Genomic DNA, 19021 nt, shown 5'->3' with positions numbered 1-19021 from the left:
ATCCCGAAAAGTCGGGAAGGTATTTCCCGAAGTAGCGACCGGGACGGGAAAATTGTTTCTCCGATCCCGGTACCGACTTTTCAGTCCTGCACACCCCTAAATAGGATAGAAGGTGTTCGGTGGGTGGTGCAACAAATCTCAAATCAAATCACTACCACTGCGTAATCTACATCCACTCAAGACAAGACTGACTGCTAATTCCGGGTATACCTTATTACACATCGCGAGAGCAACTTTGCGTTCTGACGTCACTATAAAATGCTTGCATTGTTACGCTAAATGCCTAAGTTGTTTGGTTAGGTTTAGTTCTCTTAGCATAAATAATACATTTGCTGTGTATTTATGCTAATAGAACCAAATATAACAGACCTAACCTAAAAACTTAGTTATAATTTCTCTTGGTGTCGGAACACGAAGTTGGTCTCGCGTTGTGCAATAAAGGAAACACCAGATTCCAGGCGGTTAGGGTCAAAAGCATGTCAAAAGAAAGAAGAAAAGAAGGGGACATATGATCTGTGTCAAAAGTAGAGACACACCACACCATTCAAATCATAAAGAATAAATCCTATTCTCTTTGATTCAAATTTAATGAAAGTTCAAACGCCAATAAATGCATGATGATTTAGCAAATTACCCGGCAGAAATATTGCAGAGGTTGGAGGATACCTGTAAGCTGTAGAGGTGTGTGTAAAGTTAATGGATTTGATTTCGCAGAATAAAGAACGCAGAGGGTGAAGTGTACCGTTTCAAAATTCCACATGCCATAAAAATATTTCTGCTTTCTAATTTGCATTTAATAAAGTAAGACATGTTGCTAAAGACAATATTGGGTAACAGTTTAGTATATCGGAAAAACATTTCTTCATTTTTACAGACGAAACTACCTACGTGGTAACAGTAGTATAAGCCGGAGACACATTAAACTCGTTTGTTTTAAAATAAAAATCATTGCTACTTACCTCATATGCATAGCAGAAGATTTTTCAAGCTGGAAATCACTTTTTTTTTCATGAAAAAGCGTTATTTTTAACATTATAATCATTTATTCGTCGTTGCTAATTCGGCTGGCAAATTTTGACTCACGTTGTCTATCGTCAGCTGATATGCAGTATCGTCAGATGATGTGCAGTGTTTCAAAACTTATGAACCGATAAATGCCGCATAAACCATTCACAAAAGGTTTTTAAGCGAAAATTGAGGCTAGACTCTACTTTACGTCCTTATCTGCATGGTGATTGCTTCTTTGCGTTCGCGGTGCGCGATGGTGGTGCGGCACCCGGCATCTCTTCGGGTAAGTACCTTTTTCTTTTTACACTTTCTGTTCCCGATAGCCCCACTATCCATTCACGGGGTCGAGGTATGCCTACGAGGTTAGGTTAGGTTCCATTAGCACTCATTTCACCCCTAAATATGTGCTTCATCATCTAAAAAATTCCTCAGTACGTTCAATTGCGCATATCCGGACAACATCGGTTTTTCTCGATTTACTCCTTCAGGAAATTTTTGCTCGCTTTGGGATTTACGTTGTTGAATTCCTTATAAAATAAGCTTTCCAACGATATATGACACGTATTCCTTAGGAAAAGGACGTAAACTAGAGTCTTACCTTACATTGGAAAAAAAACCGCTCACACGTCATCTTGTCAAACTTCCGCGTGGTTGCTACACTGTGAGGGGGTTACATAACCGAACGCACAGAACATTTGATTCACGTAGTCGACAGTAATGGCGGCACGAGCTATCGTACAACGGAGATGCAAGATTGACGAAAAAATCCTTATTTACAAGCAAAATACGTTGCACGATTCTAAAAAACAATTTCTCCGGCTTCAGAAAGTCCTCAAGAACGCAATTCCATAAGTACTTTCTCGTCTTTTCTCCTGTAAATTTTAAGAAATCCGTCTCCGGCTTATACTATTGTTACCCATGTATTTTTCAAGAGAAATATCTCGCCGACGCACAATTGCCATTGTTTTCAGTTGCCTCCCGTACATAAACAGTGTGGAGTGTACGTTTCATGACGTAGGCCTAACCACCTGTCAGTGTTTCCAACCCCCCTTTTTTCACTATGCTTGCCTAACCTAACCTTATCGGAAATGGTTCGTGGGGCTATCCGTCAGCTACCGTGCATAATGGTTCGTGGTGCTATCCGTGAATAATTCGTGGGGATATACCTTCAGCTACCCGTGCATAATGTACAATTTCCACCAGTGACTAACACAATAGGTATTTTTTGGTGAAGAAAGTTGGAAACACTGCATACCCAGAACTTGAGTCAAGATGTGGCTGCCATATTGTGTGTTTCGGAAGTGAGGAAAGGAATCAAAGAAATCACTCTGTATGTGAAAAAATGTGTTTGTTTTCGTGTAAAAAGCATAATGGCAACTTGAAATATGTTCCGCAATACACAAGTGGTAAGTATGAACCATGCGAAACACAATATCCGATTTTAATGTGTTTCCGATATACTAAATTGTTACCCAATTTTGCAAATCAAAAAGCTTGAAATTCATACCAGGTGCTTACATGTAATACTTAGTTCTTTCCTGCCGAGATGAAAATCCCAGTGATCAGAACGCTACATTTTAAAAGTAGCTTCGCTACAGCTACCGCTACTTGTCCAAAAATGTAGCTTTGCTCCAGCTACAACTACATTTTACCAAAAGTAGCTCGCTACGCTACTCATGTGCGCTACTCGCTACTTCGCTACTTTTGCGCTACTTCTGCATAAGAAAAAAAAACTTGAAACAAGCACATGGATATTCAAAAGAAGCCTCTAGTATGATAGTTGTACTTACTGGAAAATACGATCGTAGATCGTTATACGAGCGTAATTTGTTAGATGTTTGCTCTAACTTTGCGGATAGCTGGGGGAAGGGGGGTGCTTCTTTGGTATGGCTAAATGAGCGACAGGTGGAGATATGTTTTATGTAAGTTTCCTGTTGGGAATGTTTCCCTGAAGGCACAGTGGAAACTTTGTCACTTTGTAATCAAAGGATCCCAGGTTAGATACCTGGCGGAGGCACTAGTGGTTCAGATCCAGTCTGGATTAGCTTGTCTCTGTGCATAAAGTGGACTCAAAACAAAAACTAGGAAGGACACCTAGTTTGGGAGGATGGATTCTCCTGCTCCTCTGTTCCCCACACTGCTCATCATCATCATTCACCATTCTTCCTCATTCTCACAATTAGCCAAAAGTGGCAGAAAGCGACTCAAGATAAGAGAATAACAAAATAAACCATTCATCCTCATTGTCATGATTAGCAAAAGTTACATAAAAGCGACGTAAAAGTAGAAGAATTACATACATTTGGAAACTTTATATTAACTAAAGAAAATTATCGTTTCTGCCGAAAAGTCAATATCTCGTACATACTTTTTACAATATCATAAAATATATTGAGGAAAGTGGTATGTAAACTCGAGTGGTCTAAACGTATTGCAATTTTAAAATTTCTGAACAAATATTATATCGAAAATAATTCTAATTCCAGAAAGTGTATGACTATCATTCTTGTAACAATAATTTCTTGCTGGTGAGATCCTATATGCTAACAATGATTAATGCTGAACCATTGATTGCTGGCACTATTGCTTTGTCATTGTAATGGAGACTGGATCGCTGGTTTTTGCGCTGCAAGTTGTGTTTTACACAGAGATTAATGACATTTACCTGCCTCTTACACCATGGACATCAACAGGATTTGTTCCTGGGGTGGAGCAAATGAGGAATGTTTCTCCATAAAAAAGCGATGCCGCTAAAAAAACGTAGCCGTTAGCCAGAATATATTCATATAATCCAGTTCAGTTTATTTATCTGGATATTAGATTTATTCTATACTAATTAAATATATTGCACAGATGCCTATAATCTGCGATATCAAGATATTTAAAATCTAGATTATTCGTATTTCCATGTAATAGACTGTCTTTATGAACCTTCTCCAAAAGTAAGCGTTAGTGTCGATTTTTTTTAACGCTGTGGTCACTTTCAAAAGTTTCCTCATAAGGCAGAGAAGAAATGTAGCTGTAGCGAAATTTTCGCTACAAGTACAGGAATTTTGTAGCTTCGCTACAGCTACAGCTACAATTTTCAAAATGTAGCGCCGCTACAGCTACCGCTACAAACTTTGTAGCTAGCTACAGTAGCGACGCTACAAGTAGCACACTACTTCCGACCACTGGAAAATCCAAGGTGGGTTGAAACATTTGAACCTTATTTGAAGGTTTGTGATTTATTTATTTGTATTCCTTTGACCAAATTACAGTGGCTTTTGAGCCACAAATGGTGTGAAACATGTCATTTTGATTACAATAAGAAAATAGTCACCTTGGTCACTGACAGCTACACAGGAGTGACATAATGTATAATCAATCATATATTCTTTTATATTCCTGTACTGGGAAAGTTATCCCATGGAATGGCAACGGTTCTGAATGTTTAATGACTTTTCAAAGTTTCGTAGGAGAAAGATGAAGTATTGCAGAACTTCAAATGATTGTTACAGTAAATTTGAACCGTGGTGAAAAATTACCACTATTTGGAGTTTGGAAAAGTGCAATTTATCAGTGAAAAAGACTGCTACAAAGACCTTATGCAATCATCCTCGCTTCCCATCAACAAGGCATTTTTCGTTCAGAGAAGAAAGAGAAAGTATCGCACCTTAGTGGAAATGATTGTGACAGTAAATTTGAAGCTTTCTGAAAGTAATTCGTACACTTTGCAGTTCGAAAATTTCATATTTATCAGCAAAGAGAAGATTTTAAAGGTATTTTACACCAATATATCTGCTTCCCATCAACAAGGCATTACACAGACTACTGCTGACATCAGGTTCGAAAGGGTTTCATGCCTAAGACAAGAACAAACATGATGAGATGTTGTAAGCATCTAGCAAACATTTGTAATGCCAAGAGCCCTAAACTTGGCCTCCGTAACCTAACCACAAAAGCATTTAGAAACCTTATTTGAATACTAAGAGCCCTAAACCTGACACTCATAACCTAACTACGAAACCCCTTCACACCACACATGTGATGTACATGGCAGCAGCAGTCCATAACCAAGATGACAGTAAACAAATGGCTGGTTGCAAGAGAAGAACCATTTAGAAGTATACCGAAGTGAAATCCATTCTTAAGCAAACATGCAGTAAATAGTTGCTAAAAACTGCAAAGTATGTGCTAACAGACATAAATAGTAATCTAAACAAAAAAAAAATGCCTGTGTGCCATGATGAATTTATAATTAAACAATCGGAACTTGTGCCCCTGGAACATTATATTATATCCTAACTTTTGTAGCATGTAAAAATTACATATCTTTTCCTGTTTATGTATTGCAACAGTCTAAATTTAGTGTCTAAATATTAGTATTTTTACTACTTATAGTAATATAATTAAGCCTTGTTTCCATTGCCTTGGTCAGCAATATAGTGTTTTTTTTACTTATAGTATTGCAAACAGTGCAGGAAGTAGAATTCCTTTACTGGGGGAATGCTTGGGATGTTCAACATTCTGTCCATTTACACACATTATGATCTAATGAACGGAAATTAAGTAAATGCTTATATTGATGGACATGGCATTGGGAATAGGGAGAGGGGGAAGATTCGTCCATGTAAGTATCCAGGAAACATGGATATCCTTAGTCAAAGACAATGACCTATTCCTCGCACGAAAATATATTTGTCTCATCTCATTCATTGTCGGTGACTCGCTGCATGAATTATGACCACACTGTATCACACATAAATTACAGTGCTCAAAAAAAGTATTGCATATTCAGGGTTTGTGATCATTTTATTGTACTAGATACATGGAATCATATTCGAGAGTACAGTGGAGACATACAAACAGAAAGAAAACAGTGCAGCCATGCAGAAGAAACAAAATCACGCCAGAAGCACAAGATTGAAAATGTGGGATGTGAAACACAAACGAAAGGCAGTGCAATACCGTGTACCTATGGCTCGCAGGCATGCTTGGGATCAACAGATGGGAGTTCAGTACCGTGTATAGCCACCTAGAGCCTGAAAACATGCTTGAACACAACGGGGCATACTAAGGAAAAGACCATTCAACTTCTCCTGAGGAAGACTGTCCCACTCTTGAATGGCAGCCTCCCGCAATTGCACCTTGTTCACAGGAGGATTTTTGCGGCTGACAATTGCTCGCTTCAGGTGTCCCCATGCATGTTTCACACAGTTCATGTCTGAAGAATACGCCGGCCACACCATGTGTTGAATGCCATGCACATCAAGGAACTCTTGAACCACTCTGGCTCGATGTAGTCGAGCGTTATCATCCACCAGCGTGAGACCATCCCCCACAGTTGTAGAGAAACCTGCTACCATGGGTTCGAGAATAGCGTTTCTGTACATCAGATCAGTCACGTGACCCTGGAGAGGAATTAGGGGCATACGTCGACCAAACATGATTTCACCCCAAAACATGATGGAACTCCCTGCTGCTGGTGACGTTCCTGGATGAAGTATAAAAAATGGAAAGTTAAAAATTATACTTACATATGTGAGTATATGGTCCAACTGTAGAACGACGTTTCAGAGATTGACTATCTCCTTCTTCAGGTTCATAAAAAAACTAGGTACTTGGCATAGTACTGAGTCAAAAATGTAATATGAGGATTGTGGTTAAGGGTTGGTTTGGATACATTTAAAATATTATGTTTTTGCTATTAGAAGTACGTAAAAAGCATGTCGTTCCCTAAGAAAACTTGTACTATAGACCTATTCACAGGTAAAAAGTTAAAAAAAGTTAAAAATCTAAAAAACCTGCTTGAAAAACAATGCAACTTGCAGGTTCGGCCATTCCTACCCAACTGTCACTGTAACTTTACATTTTTTATATTTTGGATTTGTGAGTAACATGCGACTAAACTACAAAATGCTATCCTGGATGAAGGGCTCGTCCAATCTCTCACATGATCGTTTCCAAACCCTTATGCTTTTGCTTAACGGGTGCAAACTGATGGTGACCTCGCCTGTAAAGAGCGTGTGCTTCCACCGTTCCTGACTCCATTCGCTGTGCATTGTTGCCCACCTTACACAGTCTTTCTTATGGTGTGGTTTCAGAGGAACCTTGGGTATGAGTCTTCTTGACATCAATCCTTCCTCATGAAGTCGATTCCGCACTGTCTGATTGGAAACATTCGCTCCTGAGGCTATCCGCAGATCTTGGCACAAACTGGTAGCAGTTGCAGTGGGTCTACGACGTGCCGAAATCACCACGTATCGATCTTCCCTGCGTGTTGTTTTGCATGGCCACCTTGTCCTTGGTCGTTTCGGCAACTGATTGTGTCTCCCTGAACTTTTTCCACACTCGAGAGACATCACTTTGGCTCACTCCAACACGGGCAGCGACGTCCACTTGGTGATATTCCTCTTGCAGCTGCGTTACAATTCGAATGCGGTCCGTAGCAGAAATGTTTGCTCGAGGCATGTTCCCCTTCGTTTTCCACCCACTCTCTGTGCAGTTTCCAACTCACAAGTGTGGATAAGACACGGACAATACCTCCCATCGGGCTGCTTTCAAAATATCTCAGGGATCATGTGGCAACTACTGCTGAATATCGAACTCACTTGGGGCATTATGTCGGTTTCTGTTTCGAGCATTGCTCACATAATGAACATTGTATATCTTTTGGGGATATTGCGACTCAAACCGCATGCAATCATAATATGCAAAACTTTTTTTGAGCACTGTGTGTTAATGTGTTAGTTCTCTAATGTTCTGGTTTTGAGTTGTGTTATATAACTTCTGATATATTTCTCCTAATTTTTCAGCATCAACTATCATGGACTATGCAAGTGTTCTGCTGATTCTAGCCATGGTGCAATCCTTCATGGCAGAGGTAAGTGAATTGTTGCTAGTGTTTGCATTAAACCCCCAATTTTTTTAAGAAGGGGTACAGCACCCACCTAAATGTTTTGATCGGAATTGTAACCCCACCTCAAATCAAACAAATTCAATGAATCTCATTTTTAGTAGATCAATATTGTTTTTTACTGTTATCTCCCCGTCCAAAACAATTGAAACCACAGTACTACAATTACCTCACTTGGTGTATGATTTCTGAAATCTGCATGAGGAAGTAAAAACTGTTTAAAAAGAGTGTAAATAAATTGAATGGAGCCTAGAGTTTACGTGTTCCTGAATTCCGCATGTTTTTAAAACCTGTTTTAAAACTATCTTTAAAATAGCCATAATTGATATTATTTTGATGATGTGTAGCTGAAAGATGTACCTTTGCTAACTGTGAATTCTATGTATGTAGAGTAGACAGTTCTCAATAAAAATATTTTTTGAACAAGCTTTGTATTGTTTATCTCATATAACAGAAAAACCAGTAGTTTATAGCAGGGGTGCCCATCCCCCCAAGGCCTATGATGCACTCCCCCCCAAAAATGTAGAACATTCGCCCGTCCCCCCTTTTGGGTCGAATTATTTACTCAGATTATTTTGGTCAGACAAAATTTGTGGAACATTTGCATGTTTGGTAACATAAAACGTACAAAACTGCTCAGGCTCACTGTCATTGTTAGTGTACTGAACCTTATTCTTAGCAGTTTGTCTGCTTCACTAACCTTGCTATAACGCGAACAGCATGCTCCCCCCCCCCTTCCTCCAACCAAAACGATTCTAAAGGCATAAGAAGTGGTTCTTCATTTCAACCACGATCACCCACAGGTAGGTAGAAAAACCGTACATAATAACCATAAAAAAAATCAATAACAAGTCAATGAAATAAAACGACCCCCCCCCCAATTTTTGTGTGAAGATACTGTATATAGAATTGGTAAAAAAAATTTGTCCCCCCTCAAAAATGCACGTCTTGAAACCCCTTTGTGGGCACCCCTGGTTTATAGTAAATATCAGCTAGGAAGGTTGCTCAAAGACTGATTATAATGTTAAAAAAAATGTCGAACAGAACAAAACAAATAAAAAAAAAATCAAGTAGAATATTTGAATCTCTTTTACTAGTTTATACTCTGTGCCGGAAATTTCTGGAGCAAGTGAATGAAAACAAGTCTGAACAAGTAGTGACGGGAGGTGGCTCCACCAATATGTGAGAGGGAACGGGATTGCATGGAGGGAGGGAAAGCAACTGCTTCAGTCAATTTCTCCCTTCCTTCTCTTCCTTTTTTGTGCGGCATTGTTCCACAAATACCAGAGATAAGAGTATAGTTTTTTTTATTGTCTTTATGCTTACTTTATTTCTCTTGTGGAGATTAATCATGACGTGTGAAACATTGCTTTAGCCACTGGCAATGAACCTTTATAATTGACGAGGTGACTATAATTATATTCTTTGCAAAACATACATAGCAAAGTGCTTATATTGTATTGTGAACTTTTCAGCTAAAAATGTCCAACAGAACGAAACGAAGCAACGAAGAATGCAGTAAAGTGTGTGAAAATGGTGGCATCTGCATCTTCAACGAGCAAGGAGAACAGGTGTGCGAGTGTCTGCTGCACTTTGGAGGGAAGCACTGCAGGCTGGCCTTCAACTACTGCGAGTCAGGTCCTTGCAGGGAAGGACTGGGATGCGAATCAACATTTGGAAGCTACACCTGCAAGTGTCCCTCGTCTTACATGGGCATCACATGCAACATAAGTAAGTTTCTAACAAACAGTTGTTTCAATTGAATGGGGTGGAGGGAGAGCCCTTTCTCTCTGGATTTGAATTCCAAGACTGCATTTCTGAATTTGTTCCCAACCAATGAAATACAGTTTCATATAATACGAGGGATAATCAAATTAAAACCTTAATTTGATCTTGTTTTTTCATCTAGTAGATTTCTGTGCATAGGGTTTCACAAGTTTGCTGCATTTTAGCACAGACCTATTGCTGATCCACATATATTTTCTAGTATTGATTTAGTGTCTGCATACCACAAGAATAAGAATGTCTGGGAAGCATGTGCAGTCACTTATGAGCCACTGCAAAGGCCTATCCACCCATCTGCCCGATGTCATCGTCGAATTTCCTCCTCCATTCATAACCTTGCTGGTGTGGTAAGCATGCATAGATATATTGAATTTTCATTTGCCACAGAATTTCTCTCAGTTTAAGAACACTAGAGAGCAGGAAACCACTCCTCTTCATTGGTGCATCTTTAGAATGACACAAATGGCATTTTGACGCTCGTGTTATGACATAACATTTAATATATCTTGTAAATTTCAGCAATACATAGTCAATCTTATAATTTTTATCACACTTTTAAGGTTTTCATTTTACTGTCCCTTGTACAGTGGGATCCATGACTATTACTAAGCAAATTGTCCATCACCACATTTACTTCCTTTGTTTTATGCAATGAGAGCTTCAAGAACCGACACGAAACACCAAACTGTCTTATTACAACCTCTGAACCAGTAGACGTAAAAACTCAGTCCTTAAGAACACGTAGGATGGAGATAAAACCAACGAAAATAGTCATGGACAATTTGCTGAGCAATACTTATGGATCCCACTGTACATTTACTCTCTTAGTTAACTTTCAATTATTAACTCAATATTAAGTTGTGAAAATTAATAATTGTACTGCTGGCATGTTAAAACTTTGAATGCAAATCCTGGAAGTTATATAAAATTATTTTTTTTAATAAAAATAAACTGACTATTACTGGTACATTTTGTTACTGTTATTCATGAAGTTTGCTACCTTCTGCAATTTTTAAATACTCATGACATGTAAGGTAAGAGGTACACCCCAAAGGCCAAAGGCATATTCTGAAAATTTGACCTGGTTTACCGCCACAATTTGTATTTATTGTGTATGTTTATTTGTATTAATTGGATATAATAGAAATAAAACACCAATGCAGGCATGCAAGTAAAACAAAAACAGAAGTCAATTTTAAATTTTCCAGCAATTTCTATGTACATGAAAAAAAAAATTGGTTTACCGGCAATATACCAGTTAACATGGGAGAATACGCCACTGATTTTCCTGATTTGTCAGTATCACTTCAGCATAGCAAAAACTGTAAATTTTACTGATATGATTTAAAAATAGCTAGATTCAGATATAATTGAAACCTTAGAGCAGGTATGAGACATCCAGATTATCTACTACTTTCAAAACTGATTCCAGTTAATTGGAAATCTGAATTTCTTGACCCTCAATCCTAAATACAATTGAAGGGCTTGTGTGTAGTGTATCACATGTGGCATTTTGGTCATTTCTGAGTTAATTAATAAGAAGATTATTAGAAGCTATTGTAGATAAATTGTTTTCGTGTAATGTTTACCAATTTCAGAAGGCTTCACTGAGTCCAACCCAAATTGTATGATCTGGCAATTTCACTCGAAAATTGAAGGATGGCACATTTTACTTTGTAACTAAAAAAAATACCAAAATGTCACTTACCATGTTTTACACGCGAGCCCTTCAGTTAATACCTACATATCTTTACGGTCATTCTCCCTTTTTCATTAGAGCGTAGAATTCCACACTTAGCGAAATGGCAATCACTGTCTTCGATATTCATAATTTTCATTCTAAGTTCAAAGCTCTGTACGGTTGCTTTCGTCACTTTTTAGGTAAACCAAAATACATGGGAACGCTCGAGAAGCCACACTTCGCCTTCTACCCATTGTCCTATGTGGGAAGGAACTTGATGTTTGCCTTCTATGCGAAGCAGGTGGGATTGATGCCCCGGTTGTTGGTAGACATGGATGACGGGAAAAGGTATTCTACCCACATCTTTCGGAGGAGTGGAAATCTGATGGAGCTCAGAAATTTCAGGTTTCCCGTGATAGATGAGGTTGCAGGTTAGTGGTTTGGCCACCATTCACATTCTTCCATCTGTCTCCCAGGTTCGATACCCAGTGGAGGCACGTAGAGGTTCGGATCCCACTTTAAACTGTAGGTCCAGTCCCGATTAGCCTTGCTGTGCATAAAATGGACTTAAAACACAAACTCAATCAATTGTACTAATTATGAATGTGCGAATTACTCACAATAGCAATATACCGGTAACACATATTTTAAAAATATTCCAAAAACACAAAAATTGGTACTTACGTTTTATGAGTATGTTATATACAAAACGACGTTTCAAGAATCTACTGTTCTCTTCTTCAGGTCCAAAACTTCGACTACGAAAAACTATGCCTAAAACTATTGTGGCCTCTATATTCCAGTACAAATAAACAGTCCCTTAAGTTGAAAGATACTTTCCATCTAACACACGTATTTCAACATGGAACAATTTTAAAAAGTTTAAAATTGGCCCGCGTCATTTCAATACCCGTAGTAACCCCAGAATGTTTCCTCGCTGGACCTGAAGAAGAGAACAGTAGATTCTCAAAACGTCGTTTTGTAAATAACATACTCATAAAACGTAAGTACCAATTTTTGTGTTTTTTGAATATTTTTGAAATACATGTTATATTTCAATCAATCAATCGATCAATCTTACATCTGTCAAAGAAAATGCAATAGCCAGAAATGGGTTCTGCTTCACTTCGAAAATAGTAATCTACATCCGTCCTTGTAACTTCTGAATCAAAAAAGTAATCTACATCCTTCCTTGTAACTTCTGAATAACAATCTCTGAAATGGAGAAGATCAACAAATATTCTTCAAACCTCTTCGTATGGTTTGGAGCCATCACAAGTATCACTGTAGTTCCATGGCATTACTAAAAAACCATGCAAATATTGGTTATTGGATAATGTTAAGGAAATGTTCTGTAGCCAAAAATTAGTATCGTTATCAGCTTAACTATGTTTGTAATGGTGTATTTGTAATTTTACTGTGTACTGTGAACTTCTACGTCCACTGATTCTTCACCTTTTCCCTTCAACTACACCAGCAAGAATGAAACGAACCCCTAGGTTGAGTTAAGTGCAAAAAAGTTCTTTGAAAATTGTGGAAAATTAACAACTTAAGGCTGTAGATAAGTTTTTCCAATCAAACTTTTAACATAACCCCAGAATGGTTGAAGATAATGTATGGTTTATTCTGTAATTACATATGCTTCTAAGTAAAGGGGTTTTCCCATCTCAGAAGGAACCCTTTTACCTCTTACCTTACCAGACTAGCCAAGGACTAGTATGAGGAAAAAAAGAATATCGCTGTAGTACCAAAAAAAGGTGGCTGAAAGGTGTGTGTGTGTCCTGCTTCCCATATGAATTAGCTCACTGGAATAATATGATGAACAAGTGTGTGTGTTAAAGAAGCAACTCTATCGCTCTTGGGTCATTGATATTTTATAGTATTTCCTGAACCCGAAAAGGTTGCAAAAACCTTTCCCATGGTCTCCCCTAATGAAAGATACGTACCTTTTTCTCACCTTGCAGTATTCTGCTAAAATTCTGTCAATCCCTTTCCCACCTTCCTCTTATAGGCTTCTGGAAAATAACCTGAACTGGCATCTAAAATTACTCCTGCCAACCCTTCAGCAAGAATTAAAAATTCCAACAAACAAAAATGTACAAACATCACGCAAGAAATACAATGGTCGTCCCTCTCCCTGGAAAGAGTTCACCTCCAGGTACTTGAGATGAGAGGCAAGTTGAGTCCAACAGCTATTTTTTCAGGGATATTAATAGTAAAATTCCTGCTAGAGATTCAAACCTAGGCTTCTTTCAGTCTAATGTTTTACCAACTGGATCAATACTGAAAATAATAATAAATTTTGATTAATCGCATTTCAGGTCTCCAGCATGAATTTTTTTCCCAAACCTGATGTGTAGCCAACTTGAATTAAAATGATTTTGCCTATTGTTTGTGGTTTTATATTGTAAAATGCAGTTTTTAAGTTTTATTACAAAATGTAAGATTTATCAGCTACTTCAAATCTCCATGTAATAATATTTTTAGAGATGAGAGAGATTGATAGGTACTGTGTCCATGTTGGCCAATGAAGACATAATGGTAAAATTGTTGAACTGAAAAGAAAAATATCATTAATGTTTTTTATAATTTTTTTTATAATATTTGTTTTCATTTATTTTATTATTTTTAGGTGATGGTTACATTTATCAGTTTAATCATACATACTCTGTTGGAAGAGTTTTCAACATATCCATAATGTATACAAATTGGGAAGAACTTGTGTTTTCAGCAGTTTACCAGATCCGTGTTGTTTATTTAGCAGATTCCTGTAATTTGATTTCATCAATAACAAACAGGTGTGATATATTTAAGCAAAATTAATAAATTATGTGTATTGAGAACTTGTACATTTATATTAAGTGCAATTTTCAGAGTAATAAAGAAACTGAATAATTTCGTAATCCAGTATGATACGTTGTTTGTATGCGATATGGGGAATTCAAAGCATATCTAAAGCAAGCCAATTGTGGAATTTGCTCAAAAAAGATGTGCAAATGTTACACATGTCCAGTCTGTTTCTTCCCCTTTTTTTTTTTTACAGGAAACCTGCAAAATATTCACCAGTGGCACAGAGTCCCTAGGAGGAGTACAGCCTATAAGGCACTCACCATGCATTTTCACAATTATCCATTATACTCGGCAAGCTTTTCTGTTGGTCTCTATAAATAATGAAATATAATAATCCCACGGAACAGCACTGCAAAGACAACTCCACCACCCTTTTCCTAATTTTTCATACAACTGGCACACTGGATCCACCCCATGATCATGATTAATCTGCTGTAGTAGTATAAGATTTATTCATTTCCTTTCTGAACATGAGCCAGGACTGACCCAAAAATTCAGACAATGCACATTGTGACTTTTTGCGCAGTTTATAAAGCAGCCGACATCCATGGCAGAGTGGTTACCATAACATGCTACTTACTATGTCAGGTGTCCTGGATTCGATTTCCAGCCTGGACATGGATGTTCTATGGGAGTCTACCTTCATCAGTGTCATCACTCATCCTTATCTTTGCGATTTGCCAAAAATTGCAGAAAAGAGAAGGAGACTAAACCAAATCAGTGACAGTTTACAATCAAAACGTACTCGATGTAATATCCAATTAAAAATTATTAGAAACTGGTGGAAATAAACAACTTTCTCAACTTTAAGGTACATGTTATAGGCATGCAAGTATATGATTCAATTTCTCCTATATTAATATATATCTTTCTTTTCAGTGCCAGAGACCCAAGAAATGCTACAAAGTATTTGAGAAAGAGCCATGTAATATTGACATCTACAACAACCACAAACTGTCAATTTCCTGAATATAGTTATGAATGGTCATTCTACAAAACATCTGAAAATGAACCCAGAATAACAAGTAAGTGGCTACCTGTAAAAAATAGTCTTGAATTATATTCTGTAAGATACTCTTACCAATTTTTACTAATACTAACAGCTGAATTGTGTGAGCATAAAGCGGACTTTAAAGAAAACTTAAAACTAATACCTGAATTTTGGAGCATTTTAAAGTTATTCATTCCATGGTACTGATAAGGCTATAGAATAGATGATAAACATTGCATTGCAGCCATACCACCCAATCTTCCAATCATCTGAAAAGTTAACTAATATTGGTTAAATGGAAATCTGTAACTTAATAATACTGATAACCAAGATTCTCCGCGTCTGTTATAAAATTGCAAATGTTCCTTAAAGAAAATAAGTGGTTCATTAACCTCTGTAAGAGACATATGTAAACAGGTGAGTGCAAGAGACACATAAAAATAGTAACCAACTGCTGAAATTGTTTTCTAAATTACAGGCTATTTTTAGATATATTGGATTAGTAAAATTCGCAATTGTATCAATTTCTTCTCAAACACAGCTAGTGTACTCATTTGTCCGATCTGTAATTCACACACAAGATAGTTGTAATGTAACATGAGCATCCAATATTTTTACGCAACGGGGGCTCTGAAATGATGAAAATGACATATCAGGTGTAGGATATCGGGAAACTGGTTAAGTATGAGCTGATATTGCTGATGAACTTCGAAATGACATCACTAATATGGATCGGTACTGACTCAAACCTAGTCATGTATGTATTCTAGTTGGTAGGGCTTCTGACTGCCACGTGGGAGACCCACGTTCGATTCCCGGGGTGCGTGGTCCAAGGTTGGATTTTTTTCCAGCCTCGTTCCTGCATAAAGGGGTTCTGGAGCTCACCCAGGCTTAAATCAATGGGTACCGGGGGAGCAAAGGTGGCTGGAGCATGTTGCTGATTACATCATCCCCAAAATGGCCGACATCGAGAATGTGTGGGACCCTGCCTCCACATCCTCTAAATGTGCCTTCATGGCATGGTGCTGCATGTACGGGGAACTTTATCTTTACATTTGAAATTAGAATAAAGTAAATTATAGAGTCCATTTCTTTTGCAAATGCAATATTTACCATTTTAGAATGTTTCTAAAATTAGTTCCATGTGTGGCTAACGCTATAATATACCGGTATATTTTGTAAGTAATATGGTAATGTAAATATAGCAATATTTATGCAAATGAATAATTTTTAATGAATAGTTTCACAAAAGTGCACATTTCAAAAAATACTCTTTGTAGAAATTGTTAGAAACAAATGTCTCCCATTTTTTTTTTAAAGGTGACAATAGTTTTGGACTGGATGAAGTAACAGAGACAAACAAGTCCTACATTGAGTTCCCCCACTTCAGCCTGCCTGATGGATTTTATGCAGTTGTGTTAACTGTTAATCTGATCTACCCTGAGATTGTCAGCAATTTTAGCATTGTAAGTATAGGTTATTTGTATCTTCATTGCTTGTAGTATTTATATTTCCAGTACCACCAGAATTTAGAAATAGGCTAACAGCAACATAGAGCTAGTTAGTGCAGAATTTGAACTTGTTTTTCAATTATTTTTCAAATACTCTCTTAAAGTTCACATTCTGGGAATATAAGAAACACATAATTATGCTCTTTTTTTTTTCAAATACCATCAAACATTGATTAAAAATACCAGTAGATAATCTGAAAAGTCACAGATTTATAAATTAAGATACATTTACATTACAGAGAAAGTCATTTGTTTCTAGTTACTTTTACTTTAAAACATAACTGGAACTTACTATAATGGATACTTTATAGCTCATACAATATGCACAAATTTTTCTTTTTACACTAATGATTTTCTATCCATTATTATTTAACCTCATGTATTTAAATATTATTGAGAGAAGTGGAAGAATAGAGGTATACAGAAGAGTGCAAATGAGTGGTGGACTATATCAAAGCATTCGAAGATTAATATGGAACAGGGATGTACCTATGAAATGCAAGAAGGTAAAATACAAAAGATACTATGTGCCAATAATTACGCATGGAGCAGAGACTTGGACAATGACGGAGAGAGACAAAAGAAAGATGCAGGCAGTGGAGATGACATTTTTAAGGAGTATATTGGGGAAGACTAGAAGGGATAGAATAAGGAATGAGATCTGACAGACAGTGGGGTGGTGAAGCTTCAGAACAGGATACATCAGGCACAGATGAGATGGTTCGGACACATGAAGAGGATGGGTGCAGAAAGACTACCAGTAGGAGCTTATAATGCACAAGGAGTGGGAATAAGGCCAAGGGAGAGACCAAGCTGTCGGTGGAAGGAGCAGATAGTGGAGAGTGTTAGGAGAAGAGAACAAGATTGGAACACAGTGGAAAGAGAGAGGAGTGGTGGAAGACCAGGAAAAAATGGAGAGGCTTGACTTCTATGCTGACCAAGCCAGAGGCAGGGAATGGCGAAGGATGATGATGATGATTAAATATGAAAATATATAGGCCAAATATTTTGATATACCCCTACACTTGAGAAAATACAATATGACAAACACATGCTCATAACGAGTAAGAAATATACTTTGTTAGATGCAATTAATTATTTTAGTGAGTGAACCCCTGTACCCACTGAAAATTTTAGATACATGAATGATTGTTTTCTTCAAAATGTTAATAAAAATTTTTAAGGTGATTACTTGTAGTTTCTTCATTTAGTGCAAGAATGTAAAGTAAAATTTCTCCCTAGGTAACTGTTAATTTCATTACTCATGAAAGTAACTGAGTAACAGTTACTTATTTCAAAAAGTAACTAGTTACGGTTACTCAATGAACTAACTGGAACACTCAACAGCCTTGAAATACCTCGTAATATACTAATATGAAATCCAATGCAATTATTTCATGCGAACCTAATTTTTATACATTATCATCTTAGTTGAAACTTCATATTAAGACATTAACTTTAAAAATAGTGCACAGGCGTTGTCATAAAAATAACAAAATGAGAGAGTTTTGGAGGAAAATTAAAAACTATTTATATACAGGGGGTCTACCAGTCAAGAAAGTCATGAAAGTCAAGAAAATGTAAAGAAATCAACAAGTAGGCCAAGAAGTCGATAAAAGGTCAAGAAATTATACATGTGGTCGAGATTTTTTGCTGTCACAATGACTGATTGATTGATTTAGTTTAATTTACTTCACTTTTCTGCCTCTTTTAGCTAATCGTGAAGATGAGGATGAATGGTGGTGAGATAAGATGCCGAAGGGACAATCACAAACATTTAGGGACGACAACACAAGCCCCACAAGATTATACTGGCCTTGAGTCCAGACACCAGAGCATCGCTAGTCTGCCAAATGCACTACAGGATGCATTAAGAGAAAAAGCAAGAGTAATTCTTTTGTTCAATACAGCTTCAGTTTTCATCTTAACTGACCCTTTAATAGAGGTTTTTCATTAAATAAATATTTATTTTCTTAATTGCTAATTTGCAACTTTACCTAAGTAGGGGTCGAATAAATAAAGGTTAAGAAAAGAAAGTCGAGAAAAAGTCATGAAGTCAAGAATTTTGGATTTATTTGTTTGACACCCTGATGAAAATATCTGATGGACAACATTATTGGCATTTTCACAGATTAACAAATGATGCGTTGGAAGATATACCATTATGCAGAGTGTTTCAAAAGTCATGCAACCCAGCCTCATGCATTGAGATATTTTCAATGCTTAACGTTATCAGTTTACTGCATACAGAAAATTACATAAATTAATAACTTGCCGAAGATAGCGTTAAAAATTTT

The 19021-nt window shown here is 37.1% G+C and overlaps 1 protein-coding gene across 1 annotated transcript in view; it reads left to right on the top strand.

The window, feature by feature from the left end:
• Positions 1 to 544: 544 nt before the first annotated feature.
• Positions 545 to 19021, top strand: part of LOC145992543 (polycystin family receptor for egg jelly-like) — an 87788-nt gene continuing 69311 nt past the window's right edge. Inside the window, exons 1-7 of the mRNA XM_083128896.1 lie at positions 545 to 681; positions 7806 to 7873; positions 9382 to 9637; positions 11573 to 11803; positions 14005 to 14170; positions 15102 to 15247; positions 16534 to 16679. Coding sequence (XP_082985022.1) covers positions 7817 to 7873; positions 9382 to 9637; positions 11573 to 11803; positions 14005 to 14170; positions 15102 to 15247; positions 16534 to 16679 — 1002 coding nt within the window. The 5' untranslated portion in view covers positions 545 to 681; positions 7806 to 7816. The remainder of the gene's footprint in view (positions 682 to 7805; positions 7874 to 9381; positions 9638 to 11572; positions 11804 to 14004; positions 14171 to 15101; positions 15248 to 16533; positions 16680 to 19021) is intronic.

This window comes from Lepisma saccharinum, chromosome 9, assembly GCF_977018435.1.
Source record: "Lepisma saccharinum chromosome 9, izLepSacc3.1, whole genome shotgun sequence".
NCBI lineage: Eukaryota > Metazoa > Arthropoda > Insecta > Zygentoma > Lepismatidae > Lepisma > Lepisma saccharinum.
This window is presented reverse-complemented; position numbering and strand designations above follow the sequence as displayed.